The 14,282-nt window shown below is 41.4% G+C and overlaps 2 protein-coding genes across 12 annotated transcripts in view; both read right to left on the bottom strand.

The window, feature by feature from the left end:
- Window positions 1-162: 162 nt before the first annotated feature.
- On the bottom strand, window positions 163-8,928 carry LOC106152302 (uncharacterized). Of its 2 annotated transcripts, XM_087001185.1 has the most exons (4): window positions 3,505-8,928; window positions 2,199-2,267; window positions 1,627-1,709; window positions 163-966 (listed from the first exon to the last, which is right to left on the bottom strand). In XM_087001185.1, exon 1 carries the CDS (start codon window positions 8,690-8,692, stop codon window positions 4,118-4,120), a length of 4,575 nt encoding a protein of 1,524 aa, XP_086857311.1. In that variant the 5' UTR covers window positions 8,693-8,928; the 3' UTR covers window positions 163-966; window positions 1,627-1,709; window positions 2,199-2,267; window positions 3,505-4,117. The 2 variants fall into 2 exon arrangements, with proteins under 2 accessions (XP_086857311.1, XP_086857312.1); XM_087001186.1 differs by lacking the exon at window positions 1,627-1,709.
- A 1,530-nt stretch (window positions 8,929-10,458) lies between these two features.
- LOC106152299 (microtubule-associated serine/threonine-protein kinase 2) overlaps window positions 10,459-14,282 on the bottom strand; it is a 54,777-nt gene continuing 50,953 nt past the window's right edge. For 9 of the 10 annotated variants that reach the window (XM_024076163.2, XM_024076161.2, XM_024076160.2 and 6 more), the window contains 3 exons: window positions 13,826-14,005; window positions 13,132-13,337; window positions 10,459-12,946 (listed from right to left, as the gene is read on the bottom strand). In XM_024076163.2, the coding sequence (XP_023931931.1) occupies window positions 11,948-12,946; window positions 13,132-13,337; window positions 13,826-14,005 (1,385 nt within the window). In that variant the 3' untranslated portion in view covers window positions 10,459-11,947. The remainder of the gene's footprint in view (window positions 12,947-13,131; window positions 13,338-13,825; window positions 14,006-14,282) is intronic. The other variant, XM_024076162.2, reaches the window with a different exon arrangement.

Here is a 14,282-nt window from a genome sequence, read left to right as displayed (position 1 = left end):
ACTTTTCAACCTTTAGACAATAAAAACATCTTCGGTGCTCTCTCCCCCCCCCCCCCCCCCACCCCCCCCCCACCCAACCCACTCCCCCCATCTCTCTCTCTCTCTCTCTCTCTCTCTGAACAGTAATCTTGCTCTCTCTCTCTCTCTCTCTCTAAACAGTAATTATGGAAAGCACATCTTTTATTATACACATAAAAATATGAAATTACAAGAATACAGTTGTAGTTGCAATCATTCAAAAAAGCAACTGAAATATCTGCAGCTATTATTTGAAATCTCATAAAATTCATATTATGTAATATTCAATGCCATAACAATAAAACACGTATAATCAAACTTCACGACTCAAGAATTATAAAAAGAACTTATTATCACGTTGGATTAGCCGCAATTAACGTACAACATAAGCAGTGCAAAAACTATATCTTTTCTTATTTTCACTGTTTCACTATTGTCTTAAGTCTTTGGTTTGAGCATAATCGGGCATCAGTTGAGGCATATTTTTCATAGTCGGGCAACAATTGAAGCACATTTTTCTTACCCAAACTATGGGCTGCATTAACTGCATAATCCTTATTAGCTTTACCAAACTAACGCTCAACAGAGATATGTTAAGGTAATTGGATCTGGTGACCGTTTGATACATGGAATTTTTATTTCATCGTCGCGGAAATGTTTTCAAGAACATAAATAAATATTTGGTGAATTTCGGGGCAGTTATATTGATCACAATAGCACCTCCTGTTCATTGTTTTCCATCGTCCTGAAGTCTGTCTTGTAAAAGACCCGTCGAATTTCACAAATAGTTCTTTTGATGAGATAGAATGAGTAACCCTCCAAAAGCGGCAATTTTCGGTGGAAATACCTGGTCGTGGATGCTAGAGATTCAACAGTATGGCGAACTGAAGTATTCCTTGCGATAATCCACAGCGATAGGCAGCTTATCCTGTCACACCCACACTAGCGCTGAAAAATAGATTGCAGAGAAGGTCAGACAAAAACAAGAAAAGCAAATATAACTGCGCCAGGGGAAAAGTTTACGACTTTGCTACCCTTTCCCATTCAGACAGTGCTAGACAAAGATATCAGATTTTACCAACTCAAAACCAATATAATATTCTGTGAAAACTACTGCACATCCAGGTAATGCTTGCAGACGCATGTACACCATGGGGAGCATAGGGCGACTCGAGATACTTCAAATAACGGATTATGATCCCGCTTTCGTTACTTACGTTTTAAAGCCCTACTTCATTCAAGCTTTTATTACTAATTTTGTCCCAAAATGCGTTTTCCACGGCAATTTTTTTTTAATTTCAGACATCTCGTTTCATCATTGGATTTTATAGCCTCAGCGAATAAAGTGCAATACTGTTGGATTTGGCGGGCGCTTAAGACATGTCGAAAATGAATAAGATCAACTAAAGAGGCACAGAAAAAGTGGGAACAACACCTGCTCTAGACCACTGCTTGTTTGCATCATGTTTTGAAGGTTTTTTTTTACACGAGTGGATAGGCTATAGACCTCGCAAGGCTGGGACACACCGCTACTCCGTTTGCCGGTATGATTTCCCAAACATGGCCACAATATACGAAGGTAATAAGTTAAGCCAAGCAATTGCATACCTGCGGTTTTGGCAACAGAAGGCGGTACACCAGACAGCCAGAAACGCACCGAAGTTTTTCCAGATAATAATCAACTCCCATTCCTAATACCAGAAGGAAAATATACCGATTATAATGTGATATCTATGGTTTCACACGCATTCGGCACAGCACTTAGATTCCAACTAGGTGTTCTAGTCTGGAATTCACTTATATGATCAAAGCAAAGGTCAAAGGGAAAGTAAAGCAAGTAAAAAGGCGACGGATTCCCAAAGTAAAGTAAAACAAGAAAGATGTTTATAATTAAAGTTAGTATTCCGTTAGGAAAATGAGTTGAAAAAGAAAACTTGCAATAAACGAATGAATAAATTTATAAACAAATTAATTTAAAAAAACGTACAGCAAGCAATTATACTTGTAATTAATCAACCAAGGACCAAATTTTGGGTCATGTTTAAACTTACAAAATAATCATCATAACACAATATTGTGCTAAACGGAGCCTCTTCTGTTTGACGATTACTTTTATATTAAGAAACCAAATACAAACTATTTCATAAAATTTCTAAAAATGAGAGACATTTAAAACTTACCATTACCATGTCCAGTCATGGCCATTCATGAAAGTTTGAAACTCAGCCAGGCTTCTCGAATACTAAGCACTGAAATGCGAAAAAACGAACCAATTAACCTGTGTAGCAGTTAAATCTACAGGTGAACTGCTATCATACTGAACCACATAAATCTCATCTGTTCACAGCATTTGATATATAAACCTCCCAGATGTACTCCTAAATTCCATTACATTGTACATTGCTTGACATATTCGGCTTATATATGTTGTCCCATTATTTTTCTCGTGGGTGATCGGGGGGGGGGGGGGGAGATAAAAATCCAGGTCCCGGGCTATTTTCCCCACCTCTAAAAGTTAGTTTTTATAAACCCAAAACATTGAAGCCCGCCACTTACAATGACCATGATTTGAGTCAAATCTATGAATTTGGTTCATTTTGAAGCCATATAAACATACTCAGTGCCTAATGCTGTTTAACAATTTTATACACATAAGTTATAGCTAACTAAAGTCAGCGATCCTACACAGATATGTAAGGCATAATAATTCGCTAAAGGTGCGTGGCTGCAGGATAAGCACATTTGCGGCTCTAATGTGTTTTAGTCTTGCTGAGTAAGATCCTAGAAATTCTTGATTTGTGATAAGAGATACGGCTGGCGAGCCTTGCAAAGGGAAACTATATTTGGGTACATAAACGAAGGCAGACGCAAGGTTTTAGTCATCCATCATCGGGGTTGAGTAACAGCAACATCATATCTACTAAATATTATGCTTCACTCGCCATATCAACCCAACTGTCATATCTATATAGACGGAAAATTATAATAATATTGAATGAAAAACCGATTAAAGAACGAAGCATTGCCGTAGAGTTAATGAATATCTCTATGAAACAACAGATCCTAGAGGAGATAAGTGTGTTTATAACAAATTAAAAATGATATTAAAAAATGTATATGATCATAACAATATGTTGATGCATTAATACATCGGTATTGCAGATAAGAGAGAAGTTAGGAACATTTGGATATTTCCCATATGGTGCTCTCAAGTTTCAACGTGCTATCAGATGAAACCATTAGTCTTCGAGAATGAAAGAGGCACTTCGCTACTGGAAGGTCGAATCTAGAAGGTTATTCTGCCCGTAAATTGATTGGCGCTACAGGTACAAAACCATAATTTATGAGCGTGGAGGAAATACACATTCCTCGATTTGTGTATGTTAAACAACATAGCGTACCCAAAACACTGTACATGTATACTACACTGCATTATATAATAAATATTATCAATTATAGTAAGAAATTGGAAAAAATAATACTTACAAAAGAACGTTTTACTGGTCGTCGCTTTCAAGAATATCCAATCCCTGTGCCATCCAATGTTTTCTTTTGCTGTAGATCCATTCACTTTGGCCAATGTATTCTCCTTTCATTTTGAAATCCTAACTGGCTGGTGTGGCAGAATAAAAGTCTTATATGAGAGTGTTTCTTATAACAGAAGCAGTACTTTTGTTCACCATTTTCCTTTCACTTTCTTAATATTTCCGGTTATTCGAGTAAAAAAGATTATGGATAGTGTTTAAATGCTCGTGTTCCATATGATGAGCAAAAATAAAAAGCTATAACATATAAATATATCATTGAATGATAAATGTGAAGATTAATGTACATAATATGATTTTGACAAACAAACAACATTGCAGACGTAAGACCATTGCCATTGCCCAATTATATTTTGATCCGCACTTCATATCTTTGGTTTTCAAAATTTTCAGTTTCGGTTAAATTCAAAAAGTATTCATGAAGACCAGTTCTGTTTGATTTTCTTCACATCGTATTTATACAAAATATAGTACCAAAATGTAAACGTATGAAATGTGATTTGAGACGCTTTTCTAATCAAAACAAAAAACAGGTGAAGTCCGAAAGAGCTTATCTATATCGAAATCGTGAAACTTTCGTTTTGTTCACTGGTTTCATAGGATTTATCTTCATCTTCAGGAATTTCTTCAATTTCAATAGTCTGGTGGCTCTCTACATCTTCACCAGCTGCTTGGTCCATTACCCCAGTACCAGGCTCGATCACGAAGGTTTTGTCTTGCACACTTGTTGTTGACTTTCCATCTACGGTCGTCGTTACTTCTCTATGCACGTGCATTTGACCGTCCCCAGATGTCGACATGGTCTGGCGGGTTTGGACTTGTTCTACAGTTGATTTCGGTTCTTGAATTTGGACTTTTGAGGCAGCTGCTTGGGCGAATTCATCCATCGCTGATCTACCAGCAGAGAAGAATTCATCTGCAGATATAGCTCGTGCCCCTTGGTCCATTACCATGGTACCAGGCTCAATTGCAAACGATTTATCTTGCACAGTAGTTGTCGACTTGCCATCTACGGTCGTTGTGACTTCCCTGTGTACGTGCATTTGCCCGCCGCCAGATGTCGACATCACTTGCACACCTTCTCCGCTGCCACTGCTGTCACCACCTTGGAACTTAATCTCAAAACCAGCCTGCCCCGATTGGGACTGTGCTACCTCCCCGCCGCCCTTAGCGACCTGGATCTGGAAATCTGCCGACCCCCCTGTGTCTTGTCCCATAACTTTTACCTGATCCTGGTGAACCTGAACCGTTTCACCATGGACTTTGACTTCACCACCTGTGCTTACCTCCGCCGCTGGTGTTATATGCACCTGTTCTTGGATCACCTGCATGGAAGAGCTTGTCGTCTGTGGCTGAGTTTGCTGCTGTGACTGAACTGCAGGTGCCTCCTGAACTTTGACTACTTCCTGTCTGACTTCCTGGCTTTTCTGCGCAGACACTGATTCTTGAACCTGGACGGTCTCCTGTTTTACTTCCTGGCCACTACTTTGGATAGTGGGTGCCTGCTGGACCTGGACAGTCTCCATCTTTACTTCTTGTGAGACACCCCCTGCTTTCCTCCTAGCTTCAGCACGGGCCGCTCTTCTTTGTTCCATCTCAAGCTTTTTCTTCTGCTGTTGAGGAGTCAGAGGAGGCGTTTGAGGAGTTTTAGGAGTACTTGGTGTAGTCGGTGTTGCTGGAGCTTCCTCTAACTCTCCATGGCGGGTTGTAACCTTCAGGATTTTCCTTGTCGAAGTGGCTTGTTCAAGGGGATGGGCAATGTCGACCGACACCTTCGGCGACGGTGATAGAATAACTTTTGATGAAGATTTCTTAGCTTCTTCTACGTCCAAAACAATAGGATCGACTGTACCAACAGTGATTGTCTCCATCTCAACTGGTTGATCACGAGTGCGGGAACCAACAGCAGAGCTCTTTACTTGGACTTCAGTCTTAGATCTCTCTTGTACGGCCGACGAAGGGGACGCCTGGACCTTTGTTGTCGTTGTTGTCCTAGTTGTTTCTTTCACCCCAGCGTCTGATGCAGTTCTGCTCGTTTCTGTTACCTTGATGTCTTTCTTCATTTGGCCACCCTCAAAGGTTGTCTTCTCTTGTCTTCGGACTATTTTAGATTCTTGTTTACTGGTACTTCTGGAACTGCCTGGGGTGAATGTAGCACCGAAAGAGATAGGGGTTGCTTCTGACGTTTGGAATTTTGATGCAAGACCACGACTCACTCCTTTTTTGATTGACCCTAATTCTTTTTCGTCTTGCGACAGGGGTTTGAGACTAACAGTTTCTAGACCGCCTTTTTCCTGTTTTCTTTCAACCCTTGATGTCTTCTTCAATGTCACTTGCTCTGTAACAGGAGCTTGTTTTATCCATCCTGCATCTTTTTTCTGTTTCAGTGCAACTTGTGGGATAACGGGTGATGCAGGCGCTGGCTTGGCAGCAGGTTTGGGAGCTGGCTTTGGAGCTGGCTTTGGGGCAACTTCCGGAGTGGGTTGTGGTTTACTGGTAGGTTGTTCAGCAGGTCTGGTAGCAGGCGCAGGCGCAGCCGACGTTGAGGCAGGCTCAGGAGCGTATGATTGTCCTGGTTGTGGTTTAGATAAAGGTTTTGTCTTTGGCTGCCATCTACTTCTATCAGCCTTCTGAGTTTTTACGTCAGAGGCCGAATAAGATGATCCGAAAGAAAAGACTGGAGCCTGTTCTGCATTTGCGCTAAATATGTTCTTTGCTGCACCAAGTTTCCCTCGTGGTTCAACTTTTTTCAGCTCTGGTTTGGGTTGTGTTTGAGGTTGTGGCTGTGGTGTGGCCTTCATGGCAGGTTTAAGTACAACCATTGCTGGTTTCTGAGCTGCTTCTGGCGCGGGTGGTGCAGGTGCGGGCACATGTCTGATAACTGGTGTAGGAGCGGGCTGTGGTGAGGGTTGGGGTGGTGGGGGTCCTCTGGGTTGCGTGGGCATTGCTGGTTGTGAAACAGGGGCCGGTGGAGAAGTAGGAGGTGGACCTTGCTGTCTAAATGGCGTAGGCGCACCTGGGGGACCTTGGGGAGGGATGCTAGGTTGTCCTGGTGCCGGCTGAACTTTCATCATTGTTGGTGGGGGAGGAGCTGCCTGTCCTTGCATCCATGGTGGCCTGGCATCACCACCTGCAGGCCTCACTTCAGGACCTGGTTGACTTGGCCCAACAGGTGGTATCGGAACAGGGGGCCTCACAGGCCGATAACCACGAGGCACTCCCGGTGGCGCAGCAGCAGGGGGTTGCTGAGGAGGTGGGAGTGGTGCACCTTGCTGCCACTGCTGAGGTGGCACTGGGCCCCTTATATGTGGGGGAAGGATATGTGGCGGTGGTGGCATAGGTGCTCTAGGGGGTGGACCTGCCGGCTGTTGCCATGGTGGTAATTGGGCAGGTGGACTCATGGGAGCTTGACCTGTTGGGGACGGTGGCATTTGTCGTGGGGATGGTGGTTGTGGTTGACGGGGCTGAACTTGACTTACTTGCTGTTTTTGCTGCAATGTAATAACTTGTTCTTGGCGCTGAGCCTGGGGTTTCTGTTGCTGCATTCTCAGTCGTCGCAACTGTTCTATACGCATTTGATGCTCCTGCTCCTCTTGTTGCTTTAACCTCTCTTCGTGTTCAACCTGTCTCTGATGTTGATAAGACATTGGAGTGGTAGATGTTGATGTAGTAGATGTCATGGCGAGTTCAGGGGCTGGGCGTGGCTCAGCAACTGGAGATTGAGGTGGTTTATACTCTCGTGGCTTCTTTGGTTTAATCATATCAACCGAATAGGTTGCTCCCATCGACATTGGTCCGGATGGAGGCGCCGCTGCAAACGCTTGTCTTGTAGCTTTGACTGATGTTGTCACTTCTTCCTGTGCTGTAGAGGCGGAAGTTGCTGGTGATACAGTTTCCTCCGGAGAAGGTGCCCTGATCCAGGCCATATCACTGCCCTTTCCACGAGTTCTGCCGGGGCCGGCAACTGGCTGAGATGGCTGTTGTTTTGGCTGCTGTTGCCAAGGTTGCAGTGGCGGCTGGCCCGTCATCTGTGGCTGAGAAACGGGGGCCTGTCTGGGTGGTTGAATCCTTGGTTGTGGTGGCTGTTGTTGCCAAGGTGGCAACGGTGGTTGGCCTGCTGGTGGAGCTGGTGGTTGAGTAACTGGTTGAAGCTGAGGTGGTTGGCCTTGCTGTCCTGGGGCGGAGACATGGGTGATTTGTCTGGTTTGTTGAGTTCGTTGTTGCCATGGTAAACTTGTCTCGGTTGACATTACCTGTGGCTGGGCCTGTGGTGGCGGAGGCTGTGCACGGACCTGTTGTTGCGTAGTAACGCCATAGGAAACTCCTCCTAAAGCGTTGCTAGGTGGTGGTATGTCTGGCATTACCTTTTTGCCATACCTGGCAACTCTCTGCTGCTGCGTCACTTGACCATCAGTGGACGTGGTTGTTGTCACCTGCTGAATGCGGTGGTCAGGCGTATCCGTTGTCTTCACACTGGTCAGTGTAACCTTCATGCTGGATTTTTGCTTATCCGGTGCACCATAGGAAGCTCCGAAACCTTGTTGCGTGTCTTGTTGCATGTGTTTTTGTGTAAATTGCTGTAGCTCCTGTTGAACAGCAGAAGCTGAGGCAATTTGCTGAGATGAGGGAACTTCAGCAGCTTCTTTTTGCTCTCGCACAATTTTCTTAGCATCAAACGTCGCTCCAAATGATATGGGCGCCGAAGCTTGCTCTGACATCTTCGTAAATTTTTGATGCACACGCGACTGTCGGACGTTTGGTGCTCCCGAAGTCGCTGTCTCTCTCATATTTAAGTCGTCTTGCGCTCCACGTTTACGTGTATCTGCACCAAAATCAACCGATGATAATTTTATAGAAGGAATTGCCTCCGTTTTGCTTCTTGTGACAATTTTAGCCGCCGGCGCACGTATCCACTTATTATCCCCAATAGACGAGCGTTTTTCCGTAGTTGTCGTTGAAGTTAATCCCCCATCAGTCGTAGTTTTGGTTTCTACTTCATACGTTCGACGCTGGCCTGATGGGAATTCTGTCGTTTTCGAGCGGCGTGACACAGAAGTAGATTTCCTACTAGTAACCCACCCATCGTCACCGCTAGTTTGAAACCGATCTTTGTACAGACTTGCCGCCATATTGATTCAAAATAACGGTAGCAGTAGTAGCGGTTTTAAGTCACAGCAGCTTAAAATCACTGTCTTTTTGAGTAAGGCTTCTTCTTGCGAAAATTAAGGTTAAAACGAAATACTAGCCTTAATTATTTGCACCACAACACCTGCTTTGGTAGAAACTACTTTCGTTACAGCTAGACAGCAACAAACTCTCCTATGGACTGTTCCGCATACTGGTGCAGGCTGCAACCTGATATCAGTTGAGGTATGTTTTACCTGTGCAGGCTCCCTATGTCGGGAAAGGGGGTTCACGGGAGGTGTGCACTTGCTATCTTATCTCAATCGGAAATAACAAATATCGAAATGATTTGATGCCAACTGCAACGCACGTTGGTGGTACACGCAATTCCAATTTGATACAAAAACGTTGCCCTCGTGCAAATAACGTTTTGATGAAAACAAGTTTGAATTTGTTTCTATGTTTGCACCTGTACTCCCTCCCTAGAAGTATGTTGAAAGCGATGCTGTAAACGCTATGCGATATTGAACAAAGTGAAAATCCTAGAAATTGTAATCAAAATATATCTTTTGAACACAAGCATGGTATCCAAGGCCTGTATGTGTGAAGCAGAGAAAATTGCAAATTGCGTTGCTGTTTCGCGTTATCACATAGCGAAACATGAATGTTTTATACCGAGTCCGATATTCCAGAGCATTTCAGAATGTCTTTCATGTTGTGTGCTACTGCAGGATGGACTAATCTGGAAACAACTCTGTACATCTAAGTTTACATCTAGGTCAAACGTGAAACTGAGTTGGAATGATGTCTGCGAAAACCGTTAGGAACCAATAATAAGCACGGTTTTTCCTCGTTTTTTATTTGTTCAAGTGACTGGACCTGTTTCGAATTAAAAGTATGCCTTATCATTTTGTATAGCTCCTGCAATTGCGAATTGCATACTAATTTTCAGGTATTCTTTATTCTAGTATTTAACGAGTATGTTGATATCTTAATAAAAAACTAAATGTGCAATTCAACATATTTTAAAATTCTGCCAAAGCGTGTTATTCTGCCCGTTGATGTATGTTTTTAAAGCGTGGGCATGAATCCAAAAGAAGAAGCAATATGATAACGCAAAAGCGACTTCCACACCTGTTGCAGCCTTTCTCCAGGTGAACTATAACGAAATATTCTCTAAAGCTTCAAATTGCCATACTGAAAATTGATCTACAATTCTCATAATATACGTACATGTATAATGTGCCCAAAACTTTTATAAATACTTGACGTGAAGAATGGGTAATATCTTTGTTTACTGGAAAAATTTTGGTTCATTTTACGTTCAGGGTTTAATATTTCATATGAACATATTGAAATGTACACTGAGGAATTCAGTTTGCTTTTTAAAACAGTAATCATGAAAGCGCTTTGTAGGGTCGTTCGAGCGAAATCTTTTGTCTGTTAATGGGTGTTTCAAAACACTGATTTAATATGCTGGAAAAGAAAGCATTTCTTTTCACGGAGACTTGCCGCTAAAAAGGGGCTACTTTTTGGTGAGGCCAAAACATCGTAGTATACTCCTCAGTGTGTACAAACTCCTCGGAAAATATAAAAATCCTACCATTGCTGAACAGTGAATGAGAAGTAAATATTTCAATATCCAGGTACTCTTAATTTTCTGCATTACAAGGTAAAAATAATAATTTACTTTTTTTAATTTGATATTCATAACGGCGGGTGTTTTGGTTATTTCAGGTTTGTTATATGCTACAAAACGTAAAACCGGACGTTATACATTCAGTAATTTTATTGACATTAAACTCCTGAAATCCGTTTGCACATGCGCTCTCAAACATACACGTATAGTATGGGTGGAATGTCCAATACCTAAAGCTGTGCTGTACAAATAATTACATATTTTCAACATAGTTGCTGTACAAATTGAAGTAACACATTATTCAAGAAAAAATTCCTTAAAATACAATACTATAAATAACCATGCTCCGTTTTCTTGTAAATCTAATAGCAACTTCGTTACATTGCCATCAATTTAGCACGTTTCTGCCACATGCTGGACGGAACAAATGTTTTTCCTACTACAGTTTCATGGCAGATTTAGCGTTCTTTACGCAGAGAGAACTTCCACATTTTCTTGCAATTAGTTCCCATCAGGGTGATAATGATAGTAAATGTTTCATTCCGTGATTCATACATAATTAGCCTAACGATCTGTCATGACTAAAACTGTCGGATCTACGCGTGCCATCCAAAAATAATGTGAAACCAAACTCCCCTTGAACTTTTGCTGTAAAAAGTCAGCGGTTACGGCTCAAAAACAACTAGATCTTATACAATAAGTTACTCCGCCAGTAACAGTTTCATTAGTTACTTTATCAGGTACATTAACTTCAAAGATCTAAGAACCAATCCCCCTTTACATCTGGTCAAGTCCACTCCAGCAAAATTGTCTCTTGAAAAATATTACATGCATGTAAACACAAATAGCATACCTAAGCTTGTGTCAACTCTCAAAACCGAAAGTATTTGATGTTTAAAAAGTCACAATGACTTTATCATAATTTACAATGCTATGATATATATTGACCCTGGCTCTGTGGCTTCAAACGACAAGTATTATTTGGTGTACAAAGAAAATGCTACAATTTACCAACTTGCAAAAGCATTTAATAGAGAATTGCATTTACTATTCTGGCGTCGATATTTATTATGTAGGGTTTTCAAGTCACATCAGATAAGAAAGGCTCCATCTCCTAGAACCCACACAGGAAAACAGACGTTTCATTGTAACATCTAATTTTTAAGTCCCAGTTCTTGCCGACTTATATTTACTCATACAGAATGCCAAGTGCAACAGGCTGGTAGATAAAGCCATTTAAATATACAAATATGCCAAGAAAGTCTGGTCACATTATTTTAAATATGGAGTTCACACAATTCATTACCACAAAAGTCCGATTCTGTCCATGGCATGCAATTCATCATGTATTCTGTAGGTATCCAGACTTACTATAAGCATGTACACGGCAACATTGAATCAGAAACAAATTTGCACAAGTATCATTTTCAAACACTTAGTGAGGACACTTTCATTTCTTGGCTGATCTCTAGTTTCTAGGCTAAAACAATTGGATAGTTTTGAAGAAACATTCTACATCTGTATAGGTTCACCACCAGGTCAATACTTATTAAGCCACGTAGTACACTTGTATCTTACCCGGTATATTGTTAAAACTGAAATGCAAAATAACTGACCAATATCAGAGAGATTCAAAATACTCTCGTTTCTCATGCCAAGAGCTCTTTCTGTTCAAAGACTGTTTTTCTTTAGTTTGCTTAGCTGCACTTGGATGCAGCCTGTCTGGGGATGCCCCCCGCCGAGGCAGTGCTGGCGACCCCTGTCCAGGTTCTGTACTCTTAGGTCTTGTGAGAGTCTTCTTAGACAGAGAACAAGTAGCAATAGGACTACTGTTCAGATATGTGGGATACGTCTGGGTAGTGTTGGAACTACCAGCTTGGTGGTGACCATGAACCACAGTCAGAGGGCTTGGACTTCGTGTTGGCGACAATGCCATAGGTGATGGGGAAGGTGTACGCGCCAATGGCGAGAGTGGGATATTATGTACAGATTTTCTCCTGTGTGGTGACTTCGCTGCTGCCAGTTTGTGTTTGAGTCCGTGAAGAGAGCTTGGTCTGTTAAACTGTGATGACGAGGCAGGTGAGTTAGGTACACTAGAGCCAGATGAGCTGCTCTGAGATGTATTCCCAACAGAGTCACCACCTGCCCCAACATAGACTCTCCCAATAGGTGGAGACCTGGGAGATTTTGATCTTGTTGGAGAATTAGGCATACTATCTCCTGATGACAAAGACCTGTTCAATGTACAGCCAAAAGTTTTACTTGGTGTAATAGGAGAGTTAATGTTCTGTTCTTGAGCTCTCTTTGTGCTGAGGCGGCGGAATAAGGAAGTTCTGCCTCGTTTCCTGTGGTGAGAATCTCCACTCCTTTCCCTTTGATGCTTTTTCTTGTAACTTCTTCGAGTCATTTTTCCCTCATGAGGTGCCCTATAACGACCACCAGTTTTGATGGTTGTGTTGTCCAGGGGAGTGACCCTCAGTGAAACCCTTGAAGGGTCTTTCAAAATGAGTTTTATCACTTGTACATGTAACATGCCAACTACACACTCTGTATTTACATGGGTAATTAAGTTTCCTGGTCTAAGACCTGCTTCATAGGCTGGGCCATTGTCATCCACATGCTGCAAGAATAAGAGGAAAAATGGTATTTAAGATTTCCATTATAAATTGAAGGACCACAATTGAAATAATGATTTCCCACCAATTTACAAAACAGAGAGATGTGACATAAGCAAAGACTTATATATTTGTACATCCTGAAACTCCATCTGGCTAAATATAAATGCAAAAGAACATGAATACTTACCACTACCAAGTGATGTAGAGTGTAGATGTCAGTATCTCCATGATAAACCCTAATAGCTTTTGGAGTAAAACCATAACCTCTAGGGCTTCTTCTGATTATAAATGCAGGACGCAAAGGACCAATCACAGGCAACATATCACGTGAAGGAGAGGCATCTCTTGAGCTGCTTGAGCCCGGAGAACTGATTGGCTGAGAAACCAACTCCTCTGTAATACAAAAAAATTCATGATGATATAAAATGGTTGGGACAAGCTGAGAGGAGTGCAATACCTGCTGGTGCAACTGCAAAAGGTAAGGTGTCTTGTTATCACTTAAGAAATCATGCAAATGTAATTTGCACATGAAAAAATATGTAATCAGTGCAGGTCTTAGTGCAGAAAAAATTAACTGTACATAAAAGCAAAACATATAAGGTCAGAACATTTCAGCAAATTTGTTTACACAAGACATTAATATGAATAAGCATGCAACATAATGAATAAATAAGAATAAAGTTATTGTATAAAATTATTTTTAGGATGATAAGAAACCTGTTAAATAAATATGACCATGTCAAACTTATTGTTCTAAAATTAAACCCAATAAACATTAAATTAAATTAAAACAGCAAAAGCAAAATTATCACAATTCTTAAGAGTTTTATGTGCAGATGAATAGCATGCCTTTATCTTACGGACAAAATAAAAGTAATCACCTGCAGCAGGTATATGAAGAGAAAGAGCATTAGCAGAGGCAGATTTGTGCATGGGTTTGAAGGTCAATCGTGGTGATGTCGACCTTGGAGGGCCTTCAGATAAATCCACTTGAAGATAACCTTTGGGTTTAGGCTCCTCTTGGGCATCTGCCATGACCTCTGGTGGGGTGAAGGTGGGTTCTAGAATGTGTGGACAAAGCAACAGGATTTACCAAAAGATAGGGATAGGTTTTGATACAGTTACAAATGCATTCCTTAAACAATAACTAAAGCCTTTGAAACAATGTGTAATAAGAAGCTAAAAAATTGTCTGGACTGAAATGCAAGGTTATACCTGAAAGACTATATTCAGAAATTGTATCAAAAGAAAAGACATAGTATACAATAACTTATGCACATGATTGTAGTATTACAACATAAATGGCATTTTAATATGTTATCGGTAATACATAACAAA

This window comes from Lingula anatina, chromosome 1 (genome assembly GCF_051362555.1).
Source record: "Lingula anatina isolate TDL-2025a chromosome 1, LinAna3.0, whole genome shotgun sequence".
Taxonomy (NCBI): Eukaryota; Metazoa; Brachiopoda; class Lingulata; order Lingulida; family Lingulidae; genus Lingula; species Lingula anatina.
The sequence above is the reverse complement of the archived record's forward strand: the minus strand, read 5'-3'. Positions and strand labels throughout refer to the sequence as shown.